The 21,031-nt window shown below is 40.8% G+C and overlaps 1 protein-coding gene across 1 annotated transcript in view; it reads right to left on the bottom strand.

The window, feature by feature from the left end:
- The window catches only part of PAPPA2 (pappalysin 2), a 293,756-nt gene that overhangs the window by 93,400 nt on the left and 179,325 nt on the right, over positions 1-21,031 (bottom strand). Inside the window, exons 13-14 of the mRNA XM_036117179.2 lie at positions 7,091-7,226; positions 6,674-6,890 (exon numbers count right to left, since the gene is read on the bottom strand). Coding sequence (XP_035973072.2) covers positions 6,674-6,890; positions 7,091-7,226 — 353 coding nt within the window. The remainder of the gene's footprint in view (positions 1-6,673; positions 6,891-7,090; positions 7,227-21,031) is intronic.

Genomic DNA, 21,031 nt, shown 5'->3' with positions numbered 1-21,031 from the left:
AATATGCATTTCTAGTTAGGTCAAATCTATTTAGAAGTTATACTGAAAAGTGGTCTGAAGATTAAAGCCAGGACCTTAAAGGAAATCTTAGCTGGAACGTAAAAGGCAAAGAACAAAAATGGGATTTCTTCTGGGTTCCTTGACAAGATCTTTCCTGCCACTTTGCAATCCTAGAGATGCACCATGTAAATATTGCTCTTTGGCCCGTTAGTGTAATGTCACGTGTTCCCAGTAGATGTAACTGGAGAGACTTCCAGGAAGAAGGGGCATCTCTTCTAGATTCCCATGTGTTTTCCCCTCCTGGCCTCTGCAGCACTTGACATCTGACAGGGCTTCAGTCCGGTGGTGCTCACGCTGTAAGGAGTTTCAGGGACACCCTGCACAGCTCAGCAAGGTCTACCAGCACTCTAGCTGGAGCAAGCCTCAAAGGCGACCCACTGATAGACTTCCCAGAAAGTTTCACCAGTGCCCAGTGGGTGACCTCCAGAAAGTGTCAGCAGCACCCCAAGGGCAGCTTTCCAGAAGTCCCAAGAGTGCTTGAGCAGGCAGCTTCCAAAGAAGCTTTGATCAGCACTCCAGTGGGTGGTTTCCTGCTTGCTGGCCCCAGACTCTAAAACCTCAGCAAACTTCTGTGTCATCCATTGTGCCATCGCCAAACCCACTCTGATGAGATCCAAATCATAGCCTTAGGTGGGGAGCCTTTTCCACATTTGTTCCTTCCTCTGATACTCTTCCCTCACCTCTAAATGGAAAATGGAATGACTGCTCCCTTTATCCCCCATTCTTCTATTCATTAGGGTTCTCTTAAGTAGTTAATCCTTTGTAGTTCCCCTAAGTAGTTAATAGTTCTTTATATTAAACTCTCCCTATTCTAATTACTGTGTCCTCACTGGACCCCGACTGGCATAGAATGGACCTGTATGTGGTACCAGGAGATAGATTCACAAAGGTCAGATCTGGGGATCTGTTTGGTTGTACCTTTGGGCTTGAGTACAATGCGGAGCTCCTTGTCAATGGGAAATGGGATGCTAGCAGTCTATAACATGCAGTGGGATAAATAACAAGCATTACTTTTGGTTGATGGTGATGAAGAGCCAACTAGAAATACATACCCTGGGAACGCAAGTGGTTGCTGACTTAATGGAAGCTGTTCTTTACACCGCTGCTGAGCATGGCACAGCCGCAAAAGAGAAGAAAGCTCGCTGAAGCCAGGAAGAGAAGCCCTTCCTCCTGTAGTATCTCTCCATTACCCACTTCTGACAAAGCTGAACACTGTGCCAGCTGGCAAAGGATAAATATCAATGAAATCCTGTTCTAGTATTTACACATGCACATGCTGAGAGTGACCTGAGAGCTGAGAAGCAAGAAACTGATCAGTGGCACACCTTGTAAAAAGAGGAATGGAGAAAAACAAAGATGAGGAATAGTGTGAAAGCTTATATGGGTGGTGCTCCTGCCTGGTGCTAGCATGTGCTATGCACTCCACATGTATGCTTCTCGGTTAATCTCACAAGAATGCTATGAGGTCATTTTCCCCTGCTTCCCACTTAAATTCCAACAGAAAAAATATGAAAACTCTTATCAGTATCAAAAACCAAGACGGACAGCTGGAATCTGTGAGGATTTCCTCCTGATTTCAAAATGTATTGGAGTTGAATTGAGAAACATCACTGGAAGCCAAAGCATGCATTTTTTTTCATGAGGGGGGGAAAAAAAAGCAAATAAGGAATAAAGCCATGCTAAAAGGAGAGAGGGAAAGGGTCATTCTTTCCTCATTCTCTGGCTTCTCTTGAGATTGGCAAACTGGGCACTGCGTTTCAGGGGTCACAGATCTGTTTTTTGTCCTTTAGTCCTCATCAGTACCACCCTTTCATTACTGACTTTAAGACTTCAGGTCAGGAAGTATGAGGGTCTTGGTCCAGTGGGGTGGGAGAGAGTGGGCGGCGAGGGAGAACCACTGGCAAAGGCCATGGAATCCTGGAAGATAAATGTCCCAAAGGTAAAAATACTACAGGGTCCTAAAGATACTAGAAGCTTGAGGACCATGAAATAAATTTTCAGAATAAACAGTACCATGGAGCAATATGCCCTGGGCTCATTGGCAATGAAGATAGCAGAATGTTAAAAATAAATGAAAGGCAAGTATTTACCAAATAAATATAAACAGAAGGAAAGCAGGGATGGAAATTTAAATTCCAGACAAAGTAGAATACAAAGCCAAAAGCATTTAACAGAGCAAAAGGGTTGGCACAAGGTATGATCCTAATGAAGATAAAAGAGTCACAAGCAGTTATGCACCTAATTCTGTAACATCAAATTATAAAAAGCCAGAACTCTTTGAAATACAAAGAAAAGTTAAGGAAGCACAGTTGTTTGGGAGATTACACTGCAACCTGTTATGGAGAAGGTCGATGAAAAAATCAAAAAGACAGAAAGTGCAATTGTGCCTGGGGTGCAGAGCTGTGCAGGTCGCGTCTTACTGTCTGGATTCCTTCTTGGTGTCTGCGATTCAGTTGTGAGGAATATGAGTTGGCAAGTAAGATCAACATTCAGACCTAGAGCAAGACGAGATGATGAAAAATCTTCGCAGCCGGTTGGGCCTGTGGTTGCCCAGCTGTCTCCTGCTGAGCAACCTCAAGGGGAGGAGCCACCGACTGAACGTAAGGAAATTATTATACCTGATCAAGAGAAAAAAGGAGCATCTGTGGTTCAAGGGCCTGCCCCGGAACCTAATCAAAAGGAACTGGCTGGTGAAAAGACTGGGGGTGAGCGTGGAGATGGTCCTGCTGTCAAAGGGAGGGGACTTGCAAATCTAGAGCCCCTTAAGATGCCCGAGGCAGGTGAATGGAAACCGCAGATTTAAACGAAGACAGGCTGAAGCCACGTGGGCACTTCTTGTGTTGAAAAGTGGCTAAAATTCTCTCAGTAAAGTTTTGTTCTTGTGTTGAAAAGTGGCTAAAATTCTCTCAGTAAAGTTTTGTTCTTGTGTTGAAAAATGGTTAAAATTCTCTCAATAAAGTTTTGCAGTTTTGTCCAAAGGAAAAAAAAAAAAGACAGAAAGTGCAAATGTTGCAAAGAAAGGAGTGGTCAGAAGTTTCAACCATTGTAATCAGCCCATGCCCTGGAGAAGGAGATGATGTTCATCCTCAGAAGATTCAATGCTGGGGGATCTGTTGCATTTATCATCTTGTAGGAGTAGAGAAGTTACAATCAATGTTTCCATTACATTATGTTCATGTAACTAGAAGAACAAAATTCTGTTGTAGGAGAAATTACACGCCCATCAGCAATTCTTGCCTATTAGTAAATTCTTCTAAACTTGACTGTGTGAATTTCCAAAGTAGGTAATAAGAGTCCTGATTAAATTAGAGTCCTGATTATCTGGAAGCTAATTCCTCTCATTTACTCAAAGTAACCTATCAGTGCCTGGAGTATATCTTGGATACATTCTAAATCTCATTGCATTAATCACAAAAGTGGTTCCCACTTCCCAAAGCCATCAACACAATCCTGGCATGGTTGGGGGTCTGCCTGATTCTCCAGCTCATGGGATGCTGTGGCAGGTTATGCAGCAGTGGCATAACTAAGTGGCTAGAGCTAGAAACAGCCAGAAAGAAGGAGTGAATTGAGCTCTAATTGAGCACCAGTGGCTAAAACCAGGAACACAAAACTTGGTTTTCAAGACTAATGGTTCATTATCAGTAGACTAAGCCCAAAGGGTCATAAACTGGTAGCCATCATAGCAGAACGAGAAACAAGATGAAGAGAGAGATCAAAGCTAAAGGGTCCAAGGTAAAGATCATAAACATCACTGGAGAGCCAGACAGGTTTATTGGCCTTCAGCTGAGATTCTGTGGGCCAGTCGGGCAGGTTTAAAGATGCAGATTGTAGGAGGGACGGGCCATTGGTCATTAATGGTTAAATACAGAGTGGATAATACATCCTCTACTGCCAGGCATCTGTCAGCTCTCCATTGCCCATTTTAGTATTAATGGAATTCAGGTCATAAGGGGTAAAAATGAGGTAGCCAGGAATCCCTCTCACTATGCCCAGAATTTGAGGGTTTCATATTATGATCTATCCACATCTACAACTGGGATTGATATAAAGATATAAAAAAAATCTTCTATTTTTTGAGAGTACATAGGGATTCAGATTTTAAATCTGTTCACAAAGAAAATATATGAAATCTATTAGGTTCCCTGTGTATCAAAATTTACTATATTGCACTGATTTGCTGGCTGAGAAGGGAAGCCAATTTGCATGGCTCCTGTCAGTCATATGTGGTTTGGAAATGCTTGTGCATTCCACATACACTCTGTGTAAACTGGAGAATCATATCCTATTTCTACTGGTTTGCATGCATGCATATAAAGCTTGTTTTTCCCACAGTGCCAAATGAAAATAAGTGAACGAGCAGCAGTGATCACAATTAATCTCCTTCTTTGTCAGAACTTCACAGCTGTGATGGTGAGGGGAATTCTTGTCCCTCAGGTCTGGAGAGGCTATGACTTCTACTTTTTCTGGTTTTCTTGTTTAGTTCTGTTCCATCCAGCATTTAGAGATAAAGTCTGTTACTATCATTCAACAGTGTTTCTGACACCTACTATGTGCCAGGCTGTCTGCTAGGTACTGAAAGATACCGCATGGAATTTCCACTAGAGAGAGTTCAAAGCTTAGTGGAAAAGAACAACAAGTAAACAAATAGTTATCACCCAATGGGATAGCTGTTTCTGCGGAGTGTGGGTTATGTACAATGCCCTACGGAAACAGGCAAGGAATTTGCCAAGATTTCATAGAAGGTGAATCCTGATGGTGAAGTATGAGTTGAAGTGAAGAAGGGCTGGAAGGTATTCAAGAAAGTAGGAACATAATGTGCAAAGACATGAAACTCATCAAGAACACATGTCTCAGGGACCTGAAAGAAATTCTGTATGGCTTGAGGCCAAAGGTAGAGCCAGTAAAGAAAATCATTTGAAAAAACCTAGGAGAGAGGCAATAATTCTAGTAAACAATGTTATTTTAATAGTCTACATTCCTGTGTTAATATTTGAAGATGTTTGCTCAATAAGAATACTTAAGAGTTGCAGACAAATATTACTTCAACATCCAGACTCTATTCCTTATTGCTTTTCTCTTTCTAGCATTTACAACAACACCTGGCACACAATTAGGACTCAATTAACAAACTATTATTACTGTATGTGGTAGATGGCCTCTAACATGGCCCCTAGTGATTCATGCCCTTCCCCTTGAGTATAGGCTGGACTTACTGACTCATATCTAATGAAAAGAATATGCCAGAAGTAATGGATTGTCACTTTCAACATTATGTTTTAAAAAGGCTATAACTTTTTTATGGCCTCCTGTAGCTTTTGGGTGGCTTTTATGGTCTCCTCTAGCTTTTGGGTGGTGTTCTGTGTACTTACCCTCTCTGGCTCTTTTTCTCTGTTGGATCATTAGCTGCTGTATCATAGGATGCTCAGGCAGCTTATGGAGAAGCCCACATGGTGAAGAACTGAACAACGCCTATGTGAGCATGCCTATTGCTAGTACCAATGTGAGTGAGCCTGGATGCAGATAATCTGAGGCCTGCCAACCACCACATGGGTGAGCTTGGAAGTGAAATTTGCAGCTCCACTTGAGCCTTAGGTTGTGGTAGCTTTGGTCAACAGCTTGATGGCAACCTCATAAGAGACTCTAAGCCAGAAGCACCCAGCTAAGTTGCACCCAAATTCCTCACTCATGGAAACTGTGATAAGCCACTAAATTTTGCTATAATTTGCTATACAGCAAAAGATAACTGATATACTACACACTACTGTCTACTCCCAGTCCCTAATCAAATCTCGGTTTCTGGTATACCTAGTTTGGGCATGGTGGTATCAAATCTCCTATTTGGTGACTGAGCACTGCCTGGAAGCTTTTGTGACTGGGATCCTAATTGCCTGAAACCTCACTCCTTGAGGGAATGAACTCTGTTACCTATAGTCCCACTCCATTGATTAGACCACTCATAGAATGAGTCCAGCCCACCTGCAGCACACACCATTGTATGGCCTGCTCCCTCCTACCTTCGGGCCACCCTTGGGCACACCAACACTACAAAGTACAATCCCTCTACTAGCTGAGGCAGAGAGTTCAGGAAACCTCTATCTAGATGATGACAATCACAGATGTCCACAGAAAGACCTATGTAGATAATATATTCCTGATTTCCATATGTAACTCCAATTGATTATACGACATGCCTTGAAAACTAATTGTGAAACTTGCTGTATACACTGTCCAGGTGGGAACAAGTGGAAAAATATACATTGCTTAGGGAACATTGAGTTTTTGGCAAAGAATTTTTGGCAGTTTATATAACCATGTTGATTTGAAGGCAGTGGTTTTATATGTAAAAAAGATTTTAAGACCTTGTAAAGATGTTAAATATTTACATTAAAAAAATTATTCTCAGTTAAGAAAAGAAGAGCAAAATGTAAAACCCAAGTGTACCTTCTATGAGTTGTTCTTTGCTTGTCTCTTATGTCTTTTTAGTAGTTTTTAGACCCACTTTTTAGTTAGTGATTAAGCACCCACTGAAAACAAAATGCTATATATGAAAATGATAGTAGTACCTCACAACCACAAGAAAAAGAAAAAAAAAAGGAGAAAAGAGACTCTGTACCTCTGTCCCTGATGATTTTGCCCCTCATGCTCTGGGATGCACTTATTGGGAGTTGAAGGACTTATGTGGGAAGATGTCCTTAGAGCCACTGCTGAGATGCCCACCAATGGGGATGAGAAATTCAGCAGCACTGAGGTGGTACAGTGGGAGAGGACATTCAGGTGATGGGTCACATTGATAACCAGTGGGTTATGCTGGCATGACAGCTCATAGGTTCCTGAAGAGAAATAAGGAGATGAATAATACTGTAAGTCATTCATATAGCACTGTGTTCCATACCTAGCATTCCTTTTATCTTCTCAACAGCTGTGTACTGTAGGCAAGGTCCCAAACAATATCAGAGTCAGATGCCAAGCTGATTTCAGGATCTATTGGATCATCCTCTAGTGGCCCTGAAGGGATCACTGTCAGACTCACCAAGAGAGTGGTTGTTCCCACTGACATCGGTCAGGTGAACAGTCACTGTCGGCCGCTGATGTTCTCTGAGTACTGGGCCATCAGATGTCAAGAAAACGAAAACTGCCGTGGCCACTCCTGGTCTACTGAAACACACCTAGGCGTAAGCACATATATGTGTGAGTCATCATTTCCACCGGGCTAGCAATGTGTTACACTATTTTTACACTTATGAGAAAAATATGGAGTAGGCACAAAAAGATAGCCGAGGTTACACCAAAAATCAAAATTAGATGAAAAAAGATAACTTTCAGCTACTGAATGTCCCACCTTTTTCTGAGATTTTCTTTTTTTTTTTTTTTAACCTCAACAGTTCCTTTTTTCACTTGGACCTGTCTTTCTTTAAATTTCTCAAGAAGATCAATGAAAGAGACCATTGCTGGAGACAATAAATTACTGCATAGCCAGTCAATCTTATCTCCAAAGTGGGAGAGAAGTGGACAAGAGACACCAAGCTAACATTCTGTTGTGAACTGGCATAGTTCAGAATGTAGTTCATCCTTCCCCATCTTCCTGTCTTCCCCCTAAACATTTTATCTGAACCTCTCAGTTAACATGTGGAGTATGACATGAGAGGCAACTTCAGTGTCTATTGTTTCTGAGACTAGAAGCTGCCAAACTGTTTATTCTCATGCATTTCTGCTGGTGCCCCCAAGCATATATATGCTACCCTACCCATGGCTGAAAATAAGCCAACACTGAGGGACAAGAAATTCAGTTATTTGTAAGCAATATTCCTAGATGCTTAGGATGATTAACAATAAAACAGTCTTTCGGGGTGCCTGGGTGGTTCAGTCATTAGGCGTCTGCCTTTGGCTCAGGTCATGATCCCAGGGTCCTGGGATCGAGCCCCACATTGGGCTCCCTGCTCAGCGGGAAGCCTGCTTCTCCCTTTCCCACTCCCCCTGCTTGTGTTCCCTCTCTCGCTGTGTCTCTCTCTGTCAAATAAATAAATAAAATCTTTAAAAAAAAAACAAAACAATAAAACAGTCTTTCAAAGCAAACCATGGGAGTTCTGTCTCTAGAAATCCTTTAGTATAAAAGAAAGCATCTTTGAGATTGGGAGATGATCTGGAGAGCTTATGTCCCACACAGAAATTATTTGATGTAGTAATTCTAGCTTTATTTTATGTCCTTTAGCTCAGTATTACTCTTCATTTCTGTTGAGAGTAAATCTCTACGTTACTTGGTACTACATGGTTGCTACATTATGAGATTCTGGAGCTGGACCTTACAATGTTCTCTGTGCCTTTCTATAGATTTTATCTGGTTCTGAGGGTGACGAAGCTCCAGGAAAACTATCCTCAGGGTTAAAGAAGGGTATATCTAATGGCAGGAACCTCTTCTAAAAATGGGGAGGAGAAGGGTAAAACATGTTTTCCATTTTACCAAGAATTCTTCCTTGTGTGCAGGCTGATTTTTCCTGAGTCTTGGTGGTGTGTTTATAGAGTGTCCGTTTGCACTGCTGGCTTAATTAGGGTGATTTTATGATTTGCAGTGGTCAATGCAACACAGCTCTCCCTTCTTCCTCTCCTCCTTTGAGGGAAAGACCAGCCACACTCTCTTTTTACAGTGTCTTTTTCCCTTCATTTCATTTCCCCTCTTTGAAGTAATAAATATTCCTTTATAACTTAAGAAATATCCAGACCCATAGGTTACGGCTTGCAATACGAGGTCCTTTGTCCCTGACTGGATGAGAGCTAGACATGAAACATACCATAAGGTAAACAAGAGCCTAACGCAAAGTCCTCAACTGCAGCAGCAAAGGACATCAAAGTCCCTTGGGAACTCCCACAACCTCTTCCTTTTCCTACACCACAAAAGAGACCTGAGTACTGGAAGAAAGTTCTGGGTTGTTTCCTGAGCCAGGAACAGACGGAGTCCAAACAAGTACATGGTGGCTTTACCCCAGTAGGCCTCAGACTTGAAGAGTGGGGTGGGTTCAACAAGGAACAGGAGCGCTGAGTCTTCCCACCTTCTGTTGGGTCTCAAAATAGACACCACCCACCTGAGACAAATTAGGAGGGGTTGGTCTTACGATGGTGTGGATTTCTCTGTCCTGAGGGCCCCTGCCCAAAATCTCTAGCTCATTTTGCATCTCCTGGCAATGTGCCTCCTTGCTCTAAGGGTCTTTGAACCAAATCCCTTTAAACCTTACAGCCTGCTCCAGGTGGCAGCGCCTCTGTGCCGTGATCTGTGGGAAAGGCTATGCCAGGATTTCGAGGCCATGGCTTCAGCAGGAAACCACAGGTAAGACTCACAAAAAAAAAAAACACAGGCCCAGGAATGTTGGGATACACAAAGCAAAAAGAGACAAGGGTTTGATCAAGGTACAGGACACCGAGTCTGTGGCATTTCCTCTCATAGTGCTACGGGAGATGTAACGGAACTTTGTTCTCAGCTAAATACTGAATATGACCCACAACCGCAACCAGACACAAAGTATGAACTCTCATATGACTTTTGGAGCTTCTAAAGCAGAGACTAGTTCGAATCCACACATATATGAATATCCAATCTGAGCCAGGATGAAAAGAACCAAGTAAGTTCACCATTCTGGAGAGAGGGTTGGCCAGGCGGAAATCTCAATTCAACTCTTAGCTCCATCTCTACTAACTGGTTAAGGCTGAGCATTCCATCCCTCCTCTCTGAGCCTAGGGTTCCTCTTTTGCACATCTGAAACAGAGAGATACTACCTATTTCTTGAAGCTAGTATGAGGATTAAATGAAATCATGTAAAAGCACACAGGACAGTGCCCGTCATCTAGTAAGAACTCAATGTTCATAAATTAATTCGCAAAATAATTCTTATTTCCAAAGAGAAATATTTTTTTTATTTTGTTTACACTTCAGGAAGAAAGGGTAAAGAATAAAATTTAAAAATTAAACACAAACTGTATATTTTGGTGTATAGAGAATTATGCTTTTCTAAAACCTATAGGCTAAAAAATTTCATCTATGCTGTTTTAAATCAGCATTTGTCGAAATGTGAATTGGTATTCCAGGTTCTACCTCTAGAGACATTGGCAATATCCAAGGCTTTTGGTATAGAATATATCTCTAGTTTATAAATGGAATCTATGAAAAATATATTTAATATACATAACTCTTTTACTAGACTTTTCAGAAAATTCAGTTCAATGTGTGTTTATCAAAACTTTTGCTGTACATATATAGACAAAAAACTCCTAAAATTGACAGTATAATTAGCACACTAAGAGTTTATTCCTTATTTAAACAAAGATGATTATTTTTATTGAACTATAATTAACAGTGTTACATTAGTTTCCAGTGTACAACTGGATTCTATAATTCTATGCATTACTCAGTGCTCATCACAGTAAGTGTAGTCACTGTCACCAGACAACATCTTTACAATCTTATTGACTATATCCCCTATGCTGTACTTTTCATCTCTGTGACTTACTTTGTAACTGGAAGTTTGTAACTCTTACTGCCCTTTATCCATTTCACCCGTTCCTTCACTCACCTCCCCTCTGGCAACCATGTTTGTTCTTTGTATTTAAGAGTTGGTTTTTTAGTTTGTCTCTTTTTTTTTCTTTGTTTCTTCATTTGTTTTGTTTCTTAAATTCCACATATGGTATTTGTCTTTCTCTGACAGGCTTATTTCACTTCGCATTAAACCCTCTAGCTCCATCCATGTTGTTGCAAATGGCAGGATTTCATTCTTTTTTTATGACTGATAATATTCCACTCTATTATCTATCTATCTATCATCTATCTATTATCTATCTATCATCTATCTATCTTCCTACCACATCTTCTTTGTCCATTCATCTATTGATGGACACTTGGGTTGCTTCCATGTCTTGGCTATTGTAAATGATGCTGCTATAAACATAGGGGTGCATATATTTTTTGAATTAGTGTTCTCATTTCCTTTAAGTAAACACTCAGTAGTGGAATTACTGGATTGTATGATGTTTCTTTCTTTAATTTTTTGAGGACCTCCATAGTGTTTTCCACAGTGTCTGCATCAATTTGCATTCCCACCAATAGTGCACGAGAGTTCCATTTTCTCCACATCCTCACCAACACATGTTCTTTCTTGTCTTTTGATTGTAGTCATTCTGGCACGTGTAAGGTGATACCTCACTGTTTTTGACTTGCCTTTCCCTGATGATGAATGATGTTGAGCACCAAAGATGATATTTTTAAAAGTTATTCTTCCCACAGCTACATCACAGCTATTTTAATATAATATTATAGCCCACACTATTTTCACTTTATACAAAACACACAGTGAATTTTATGTTCCTGGATATAAAAGATAGTTATGGGCTGGAACAGAGACTTCGGCAACATGAAGCGCTACTTATTTGACCCCATGCCACTTTTGCCACTACAGTGTGATACTCCTCTCATCACCACACCAAATGCATTATGTGAATAGCTTCCCCTTCCGGACAAAGAGCATCAAATGCACCTCCTGGGGAACTACTCAGATCTGAAATGAGCAGCAGGCATGCCCCAAGAGAAAAATTCAAGATGCTAAGAGGTCAAGGGGATTATTAGCTTCGTGTGCAATGTTTTATTAGTCATAACAAGGAGATTGCATTCATGTCTTACATTGGCAATATAAAATTAATTTGAACTTGGCTCTTATGAAGAAAAACTATAGCTAGATGTTAGAAAGGAGACAGAACCTTTTAGAAAAGCAAGTGATTCTCAGGACTGAGGAATGGTCTCAAGTTGGAGGATTGCCAGTGAAATTAGCTCATTGAATCCATTGCAAAATACTTTGAAACAGAGAAACACAGATTGGAGAAATAGATAGATAGATGATAGATAGATGATAGATAGATAGATAGATAGATAGATAGATAATTAGGAAAATAGATAGTAGATACTGACTGACATACAGATGTGGAAAACCAGTCCATCACACTCAATGGCTTTTTCATCCAAGGCCTGCCCATTAACTACTGGATGGAACTTCTGGCCACTGGTGAGGGGTAAGATTGAAAGAATGTTCCCCTAGTGAAGAATTGTTTGGGCTTAAGAAATCCCTCTTCAATCTGCCTACTGGGTAGAGACACACTCACTCAATATACTCCCAAGCCAAGTATTTCAACTTCCAGGTCATCCTTTGTGGTGGTCACTGGATAGCACATCCTGAAACTATACCACAAACTTGAAAAGAATCTTCTCTGAGGTTTTAAATGCTTTTGGTTAGTTACTGGGTTGTTATTTTTTTTCTGTGCCTTTCCATTTTCACTCATCTATGGCACATCCTGATTCCAGAGAGAAAGGGAAGGCCCTTGAACAGGAGAAAGTGAGCAGACATTATATTCTTTGTATAGCACTTAACAGTGTGCCAAGCATGATCACATGCTTTGCTGAAGCCTCCATAAAGTTCCTTGGGTTTTTATTCCTATCTGAGATTTTTGTACTATAATATCCCCCAGGATACAAAGATTATATTATAGAAGTGAAAAGTAGGTTCTGAGGAGCTTAAGTGACTTCCTCTACCAAATGCTAAAGAGATAGGAATTTGGGTTTTCCAACTTCAAGTTGTATATTCTTTTGATGACCCAATTCTTAATTTGGGGTGAGCAGGAAGTCACAGATTCCTTAGAAAATTTGCTGATACTCATAACCTCTATTTTCCCCAAAATGAAGTCACATAAACACTTAGGCATAAAAGCTTCATACAGACTGAGGAGCAAGATGGCAGAGGAGTAGGAGACCTGGATTTCGTCTGGTCTCAGGAATTCAGCTGGATAGGGATCAAACCATTCTGAACACCTACAAACTCAACAGGAGATTGAAGAAAAGAATAGCAACAATTCTCTGAACAGAAAAGTGACCACTTTCTGGAAGGTAGGACGTGCCGAGAAGTGAATCCGAGGCGATATTTGGGAGGATAGATGGCAGGGGAGGGGGCCTCTGTCGGCCGCTTCTGGCAAGTGATAGAGCTGTGGAGCACAAAATCAGAACTTTTAGAAGTCTGCTCCACTGAAGGACATCACTCCAGTGGCTAAGCAGGGGGTGGAACCCTCGTGGGACGGTGTGGTCTCAGGACCCTCGGGGTCACAGAACGACCGGGGGTGCCTGAGTGTGGCAGAGCTCCCAGGTATCGGAGCAGGGAAGCTGGCTGCAGAGACGGAGCCGAGGTGCTGGCTCTCAGCTCAGGGTTGCCATAAACCATGATCCGCGGCACAGTCGGGCCACTGCTCCTCCAGCAGGGACCCAACAAGCGGCAGATCCGGGGAGACTCCCCTTCCTCCCCCGGGAGGAGCGGCGCAGGAGCGAACCACAGGGATCTGCTGGGTTTGGAGACCCCACACCGAGTCGGGTGCCAGAGATAGAAACGCTCGGTCACAGGCCGGGTGAGCACGGAGTGCGGCCGGAGACCAGGGAGACGGGAGTGACTGAGTGCTTTTCTCTGGGGGCGCACTGAGGAGTGGGGCCCCAAGTTCTTGGCTCCCCAGGGGCGGAGATTGGGAAGCCGCCATTTTCACTCTCAGCCTCCAAAGCTGTACGGAAAGCTTGCAGGGAACAAAAGCTCCTGAGAGCAAACCCGAGCAGATTACTTAGCCCAGACTGGCAAGGGCGGGGCAATTCCGCCTCTGGCAAAGACATTTGGGAACCATGGCAACAGGCCCCTCCCCCAGAAGATCAGCGAGAACAGCCAGCCAAGACCAAGTTTACCAATCAATGAGAATGGCAGAACTCCAGCACTAGGGGAATACTGCACATAGAATCCATGGCTTTTTTACCATGATTCTTTAGTCTTTCAAAGTTAATTTTTTTTTTAACTTTCTTTTTCTTTTTTTTTTGAATTTTTCTTTTTCCCTTTTTCAACCAACATCTTATCAATCCCTTTTTTAAAAAACATTTTTATTTTTCATTTTTAGAATCATATTCTATCCCTTCATAGTAGTTACTCTTATTTTTGGCATATATATATAAGTTGTTCTCTCTTTAAAATTTTTGAGATAGTTTCTTCTAACAGATCAAAATATACCCTAAATCTCTAGTGTATGGCTTTGTTCTAGTCTCCTACCTGATCACATTCTCTCCCTTTTTTTCTCTCTCTTTTTTTTAAATCCTCTTCTTTCTTTTTTCAAACAACTCCTTATCAATTCCTTTTATAAAATTTTTTATAATTTTCATCTTTACAGTCATATTCCATCCCTTCATCATATCAACCCTTATTTTTGTACATATATAAGTTTTTCTTTCTTTAAAATTTTGGGAGGCACTTCCTTCTAACAGATCAAAATACACCCAAAATCTAGTGTGTGCACTGATCTATGCACCAGCCTGATCATATTTGATCATATTCTGGTTTTTTTTGTTTTTTTTTTTCTGTTTTTGTTTGTTTTTATCTTTATCTTTTTCTTTTTTTTTTCTTTTTCTTTTTTCTTTCTTTCCCTTTCTTTTCCCCCGGCTTCAGGTCTTTTCTGATTTGTTTAGAGTATATTTTCTGGGGATGTTGTTACCCTGTTAGCATTTTGTTCTCTGATTCATCTATTCTCCTCTGGACAAAATGACAAGACGGAAAAAGTCACCTCAACAAAAAGAACAAGAGGTAGTACCGACTGCCAGGGACCTACTCAATATGGACACTAGTACGATGTCGGATCTAGAGTTCAGAATCATCACTTTAAAGATACTAGCTGGGCTTGAAAAAAGCATGGAAGTTATTAGAGAAACCCTTTCTGGAGAAATAAAAGAACTAAAATCTAACCAAGTCAAAATCAAAAAGGCTATTAATGAGGTGCAATAAAAAATGGGGGCGTTAACTGCTACGATAAATGAGGCAGAAGAAAGAATCAGTGATATAGAAGACCAAATGATGGAAAATAAAGAAGCTGAGAAAAAGACACATAAACAACTACTGGATCACGAGGGCAGAATTCAAGAGATGAGCGATATCATAAGACGAAACAACATTAGAATAATTGGGATCCCAGAAGAAGAAGAAAGAGAGAGAGGGGCAGAAGGTATATTGGAGCAAATTATAGCAGAGAACTTCCCTAATTTGGGGAAGGAAACAGGCATCAAAATCCAGGAAGCACAGAGAACCCCTCTCAAAATCAATAAAAATAGGTCAACACCCTGACATCTAATAGTAAAACTTATGAGTCTCAGAGACAAAGAGAAAAATCCTGAAAGCAGCTCGGGAAAAGAGATATGTAACCTACAATGGTAGAAACACTAGATTGGCAACAGACCTATCCACAGAGACCTGGCAGGCCAGAAAGGACTGGCATGATCTATTCAGAGCACTAAACGAGAAAAATATGCAGCCAAGAATACTATATCCAGCTAGGCTGTCATTGAAAATTGAAGGAGAGATAAAAAGCTTCCAGGACAAACAAAAACTAAAGGAATTTGCAAACATGAAACCAGCCCTACAAGAAATATTGAAAGGGGTCCTCTAAGCAAAGAGAGAGCCTAAAAGCAACATAGACCAGAAAGGAACACAGACAATATACAGTAACAGTCACCTTACAGGCAATACAATGGCACTAAATTCATATCTTTCAATAGTTACCCTAAATGTAAATGGGCTAAATGCCCCAATCAAAAGACACAGGCTATCAGATTGGATTAAAAAACAAGACCCATCGATATGCTGTCTGCAAGAGACTCATTTTAGACCCAAAGACACCCCCAGATTGAAAGTGAGGGGGTGGAAAACCATTTACCATGCTAATGGACACCAAAAGAAAGCTGGGGTGGCGATCCTTATATCAGAAAAATTAGATTTTAAACCAAAGACTGTAATAAGAGATGAGGAAAGACACTATATCCTACTTAAAGGGTCTATCCAACAAGAAGATCTAACAATTGTAAATATCTATGCCCCTAATATGGGAGCAGCCAATTATATAAGGCAATTAATAAGAAAAGCAAAGAAACACATTGACAACAATACAATAATAGTGGGGGACTTTAACACCCCCCTCACTGAAATGGACAGATCATCTAAGAAAAAGATCAACAAGGAAATAAAGACTTTAAATGACACACTGGACCAAATGGACTTCACAGACATATTCAGAACATTCCATCCCAAAGCAACGGAATACACATTCTTCTCTGGTGCCCATGGAACATTCTCCAGAATAGAACACATCCTAGGTCACAAATCAGGTCTCAACTGGTACCAAAAGATTGGGATCATTCCCTGCCTATTTTCAGACCACAATGCTTTGAAACTAGAACTCAATCACAAGAGGAAAGTCAGAAAGAACTCAAATACATGGAGGCTAAAGAGCATCCTACTGAAGAATGAATGGGTCAACCAGGAAATTAAAGAAGAATTTAAAAAATTCATGGAAACCAATGAAAATGAAAACACAACTGTTCAAAATCTTTGGGATGCAGCAAAGGCGGTCCTAAGAGGAAAGTATATAGCAATACAAGCCTTTCTCAAGAAACAAGAAAGGTCTCAAATACACAACCTAACCCTACACGTAAAGGAGCTAGAGAAAAAACAGCAAATAAAGCCTAAACCTAGCAGGAGAAGAGAAATAATAAAGATCAGAGCAGAAATCAATGAAATAGAAACCAAAAGAACAGTAGAACAGATCAACGAAACCAGGAGCTGGTTCTTTGAAAGAATTAACAAGATTGATAAACCCCTGGCCAGACTTATCAAAAAGAAAAGAGAAATGACCCAAATAAATAAAATCATGAATGAAAGAAGAGAGATCACAACCAACACCAAAGAAATACAAAAATTATAAGAACATATTATGAGCAACAATATGCCAGCAAATTAGATAACCTGGAAGAAATGGATGCATTCCTAGAGATGTATCAACTACCAAAACTGAACCAGGAAGAAATAGAAAACCTGAACAGACCTATAACCACTAAGGAAACTGAAGCAGTCATCAAAAATTTCCCCAAACACAAAAGCCCAGGGCCAGATGGCTTCCCAGGGGAATTCTACCAAACATTTAAAGAAGAATTAATACCTATTCTTCTGAAACTGTTCCAAAAAATAGAAATGGAAGGAAAACTTCCAAACTCGTTTTATGAGGCCACCATTACCTTGATCCCCAAACCAGAAAAAGACCCCATCAAAAAGGAGAATTACAACCAATATCCTTGATGAAGAGGGATGCAAAAATTCTCACCAAAATACTAGCCAATAGGATCCAACAGTACATTAAAAGGATTCTTCACCACGACCAAGTGGGATTTATCCCTGGGCTACAAAGTTGGTTCAACATCCGCAAATCAATCAACGTGATACAATACATTAACAAAAGAAAGAACAAGAATCATATGATCCTCTCAATAGATGCAGAAAAAGCATTTGACAAAGTACAGCATCCTTTCTTGATCAAAACTCTTCAGAGTATAGGGATAGAGGGTACATACCTCAATATCATAAAAGCCATCTATGAAAAACCTACAGTGAATATCATTCTCAATGGGGAAAAACCGAGAGCTTTCTCCCTAAGGTCAGGAACATGGCAGGGATGTCCACTATCACCACTGTTATTCAACATAGTATTAGTAGTCCTAGCCACAGCAATCAGACAACAAAAAGAAATCAAAGGCATCCAAATTGGCAAAGAAGAAGTCAAACTCTCACTCTTTGCAGATGATATTATACTTTATGTGGAAAACCCAAAAGACTCCACCCCAAAACTGCTAGAACTCATACAGGAATTCAGTCAAGTGGCAGGATATAAAATCAATGCACAGAAATCAGTGGCATTCCTATCCACCACCAACAAGACAGAAGAAAGAGAAATTAAGGAGTCGATCCCATTTACAATTGCACCCCAAACCGTAAGATACCTAGGAATAAATCTAACCAAAGAGGCAAAGGATCTGTACTCAGAAAACTATAAAATACTCATGAAAGAAATGGAGGAAGACACAAAGAAATGGAAAAACGTTCCATGCTCATGGATTGGAAGAACAAATATTGTGAAGATGTCAATGCTACCTAGAGCAATCTAAACAGTCAATGCAATCCCCATCAAAATACCATCCACTTTTTTCAAAGAAATGGAACAAATAATCCTAAAATTTGTATGGAACCAGAAAAGACCCCAAATAGCCAGAGGAATGTTGAAAAAGAAAAGCAAAGCTGATGGCATCACAATTCCAGACTTCCAGCTCTATTACAAAGCTGTCATCATCAAGACAGTATGGTACTGGCACAAAAACAGACACATAGATCAATGGAACAGAATAGAGAGCCCAGAAATGGACCCTCAACTCTATGGTCAACTCATCTTTGACAAAGCAGGAAAGAATGTCCAATGGAAAAAAGACAGTCTCTTCAACAAATGGTGTTGGGAAAATTGGACAGCCACATGCAGAAGAATGAAATTGGACCATTTCCTTACACCACACACAAAAATAGACTCCAAATGGTTGAAAGACCTCAATGTGAGACAGGAGTCCATCAAAATCCTAAAGGAGAACACAGGCAGCAACAGCTTCGACCTCAGCCGCAGCAACTTCTTCCTAGAAACATTGCCAAAGGCAAGGGAAGCAAGGGCAAAAATGAACTATTGGGACTTCATCAAGATAAAAAGCTTTTGCACAGCAGAAGAAACAGTCAACAAAACCAAAAGACAACTGACAGAATGGGAGAAGATATTTGCAAATGACATATCAGATAAAGGGCTAGTATTCAAAATCTATAAAGAACTTATCAAACTCAACACCCAAAGAACAAAGAATCCAATCAAGAAATGGGCAGAAGACATGAACAGACATTTTTCCAAAGAAGACATCCAAATGGCCAACAGACACATGAAAAAGTGCTCAACATCGCTCAGCATCAGGGAAATCCAAATCAAAACCTCAATGAGATACCAACTCACACCAGTCAGAATGGCTAAAATTAACAAGTCAGGAAACGACAGATGTTGGTGGCGATGCAGAGAAAGGGGAACCCTCCTACACTGTTGGTGGGAATGCAAGCTGGTGCAACCACTCTGGAAAACAGTATGGAGGTTCCTCAAAAAGTTGAAAATAGAGCTACCATACGATCCAGCAATTGCACTACTGGGTATTTACCCCACAGATACAAATGTAGGGATCCGAAGGGGTACGTGCACCCCGATGTTTATAGCAGCAATGTCCACAATAGCCAAACTGTGGAAAGAGCCAAGATGTCCATCGACAGATGAATGGATAAAGAAGAGGTGGTATATATATACAATGGAATATTATGCAGCCATTAAAAGGAATGAGATCTTGCCATTTGCAACAATGTAGATGGAACTGAAGGGTGTTATGCTGAGCGAAATAAGTCAATCAGAGAAAGACATGTATCATATGACCTCACTGATATGGAATTCTTAATCTCAGGAAACAAACTGAGGGTTGCTGGAGTGGGGGGTGGGGTGGGAGGGATGGGGTGACTGGGTGTTAGACATTGGGGAGAGTATGCGCTATGGTGAGCGCTGTGAATTGTGCAAGACTGTTGAGTCACAGATCTGTACCTCTGAAACAAATAATGCAATATATGTTAAGAAAAAAAAAAAGAAGAAGAAGATAGCAGGAGGGGAAGAACAAAGGGGGGGAAATCAGAGGGGGACACGAACCATGAGAGACGATGGACTCTGAAAAACAAACTGAGGGTTCTAGAGGGGAGGGGGGTGGGAGGATGGGTTAGCCTGGTGATGGGTATTAAAGAGGGCATGTTCTGCACGGAGCACTGGGTGTTATGCACAAACAATGAATCATGGAACACTACATCAAAAACTAATGATGTAATGTATGGTGATTAACATAATAATAAAAATTTTTTTTAAAAGCTTCATACAATTGCTAGGAGCTAAGTGAACCCTTTAAAAGCCATTTGTAGTCCAATTAGGGGTCAGCAGAAATCAGATTAAGAATACTTGCACTATTGGGGTCCCTGGGTGGCTCAGTTGGATGAACATCCCACTCTTGATTTTAGCTCAGGTCATGATCTTGGGCGTCCTGGGATTGAGATCCATGTCCAGTTCTGTGCTCAGCAGGGAGTCTGCTTGAGGATTCTCTCTCCCTCTTCCTCTGCCTCCCCCCACCTCAAATAAATAAATACATATTTTTAAAAAATAAAGAATGCTTGCACTATTGGTTGAACCATATGCCTTTTTTGTAGGTGAAAAATTATCAAATATTTCATGTGGCTCACCTAATAATATTGCTATCTCTGTAGATTTCAGAAATTTGACAAGGCAGAGATTCATTCTCAAAATTTCAGGGGATCTTACTTGACTTCCAAAACTAATGGAGGAATAGAGGCTCTGAGACAACTAGCCTCTTGTTACTGAGCTATCTCAGTAGTCTCCATACTTGAAGATGTGAGTTAAAATGGGGAAGGAGTTTTGAACCTGGTTTTACTTCCTATCTCTCTTGGTATTAGTCAAAACCCAGCTGATATCCTATGTTATATTCCTTCATTACATTCCTATGTTATATTACTACTTGTACCCATTGTACAAGTAAGGCTATAAACACCATGAGTTTATGTGATTCTCTTTTCAGAAAAGTGAAGTCAAGTTGTCATTTTGTGAAATGAAGAGGGAACCACCATTACGACCCCCACCATCCAGGGGGAGACATTTGAAAATATATGTCTCAACAAGTCAGTTGAAGGACTCAGATCAGAATCAGCTTGTTGTCTCAATTCCTTCTAACAGCATTTCCTCATCTGTGATTTTAGACACCAGGCTAAGTCTGCAGAGGCAGGCTCTGTGTTAGAAGAGCTTGTGGGACTCAGAAGGGGGCTTAGAAAGAGGCAAACCAAATCTGTAGCGGATACTGTAGTGTGGGGGTCCACCGTGAGATCTGGGAGACACCGTGAGACCCCTTCCTTCATGACTGAGCACTCAGCCCACAGCAAGTCTCCTTCTGGAAAGTGCCCTCTGAAGAAGAAAGACTCCAGAAGCTCATGTC

This window comes from Halichoerus grypus, chromosome 7, assembly GCF_964656455.1.
Source record: "Halichoerus grypus chromosome 7, mHalGry1.hap1.1, whole genome shotgun sequence".
Lineage (NCBI taxonomy): Eukaryota > Metazoa > Chordata > Mammalia > Carnivora > Phocidae > Halichoerus > Halichoerus grypus.
Note: the sequence above shows the minus strand (reverse complement) of the source record. Positions and strands in the feature narration are given on the sequence as shown.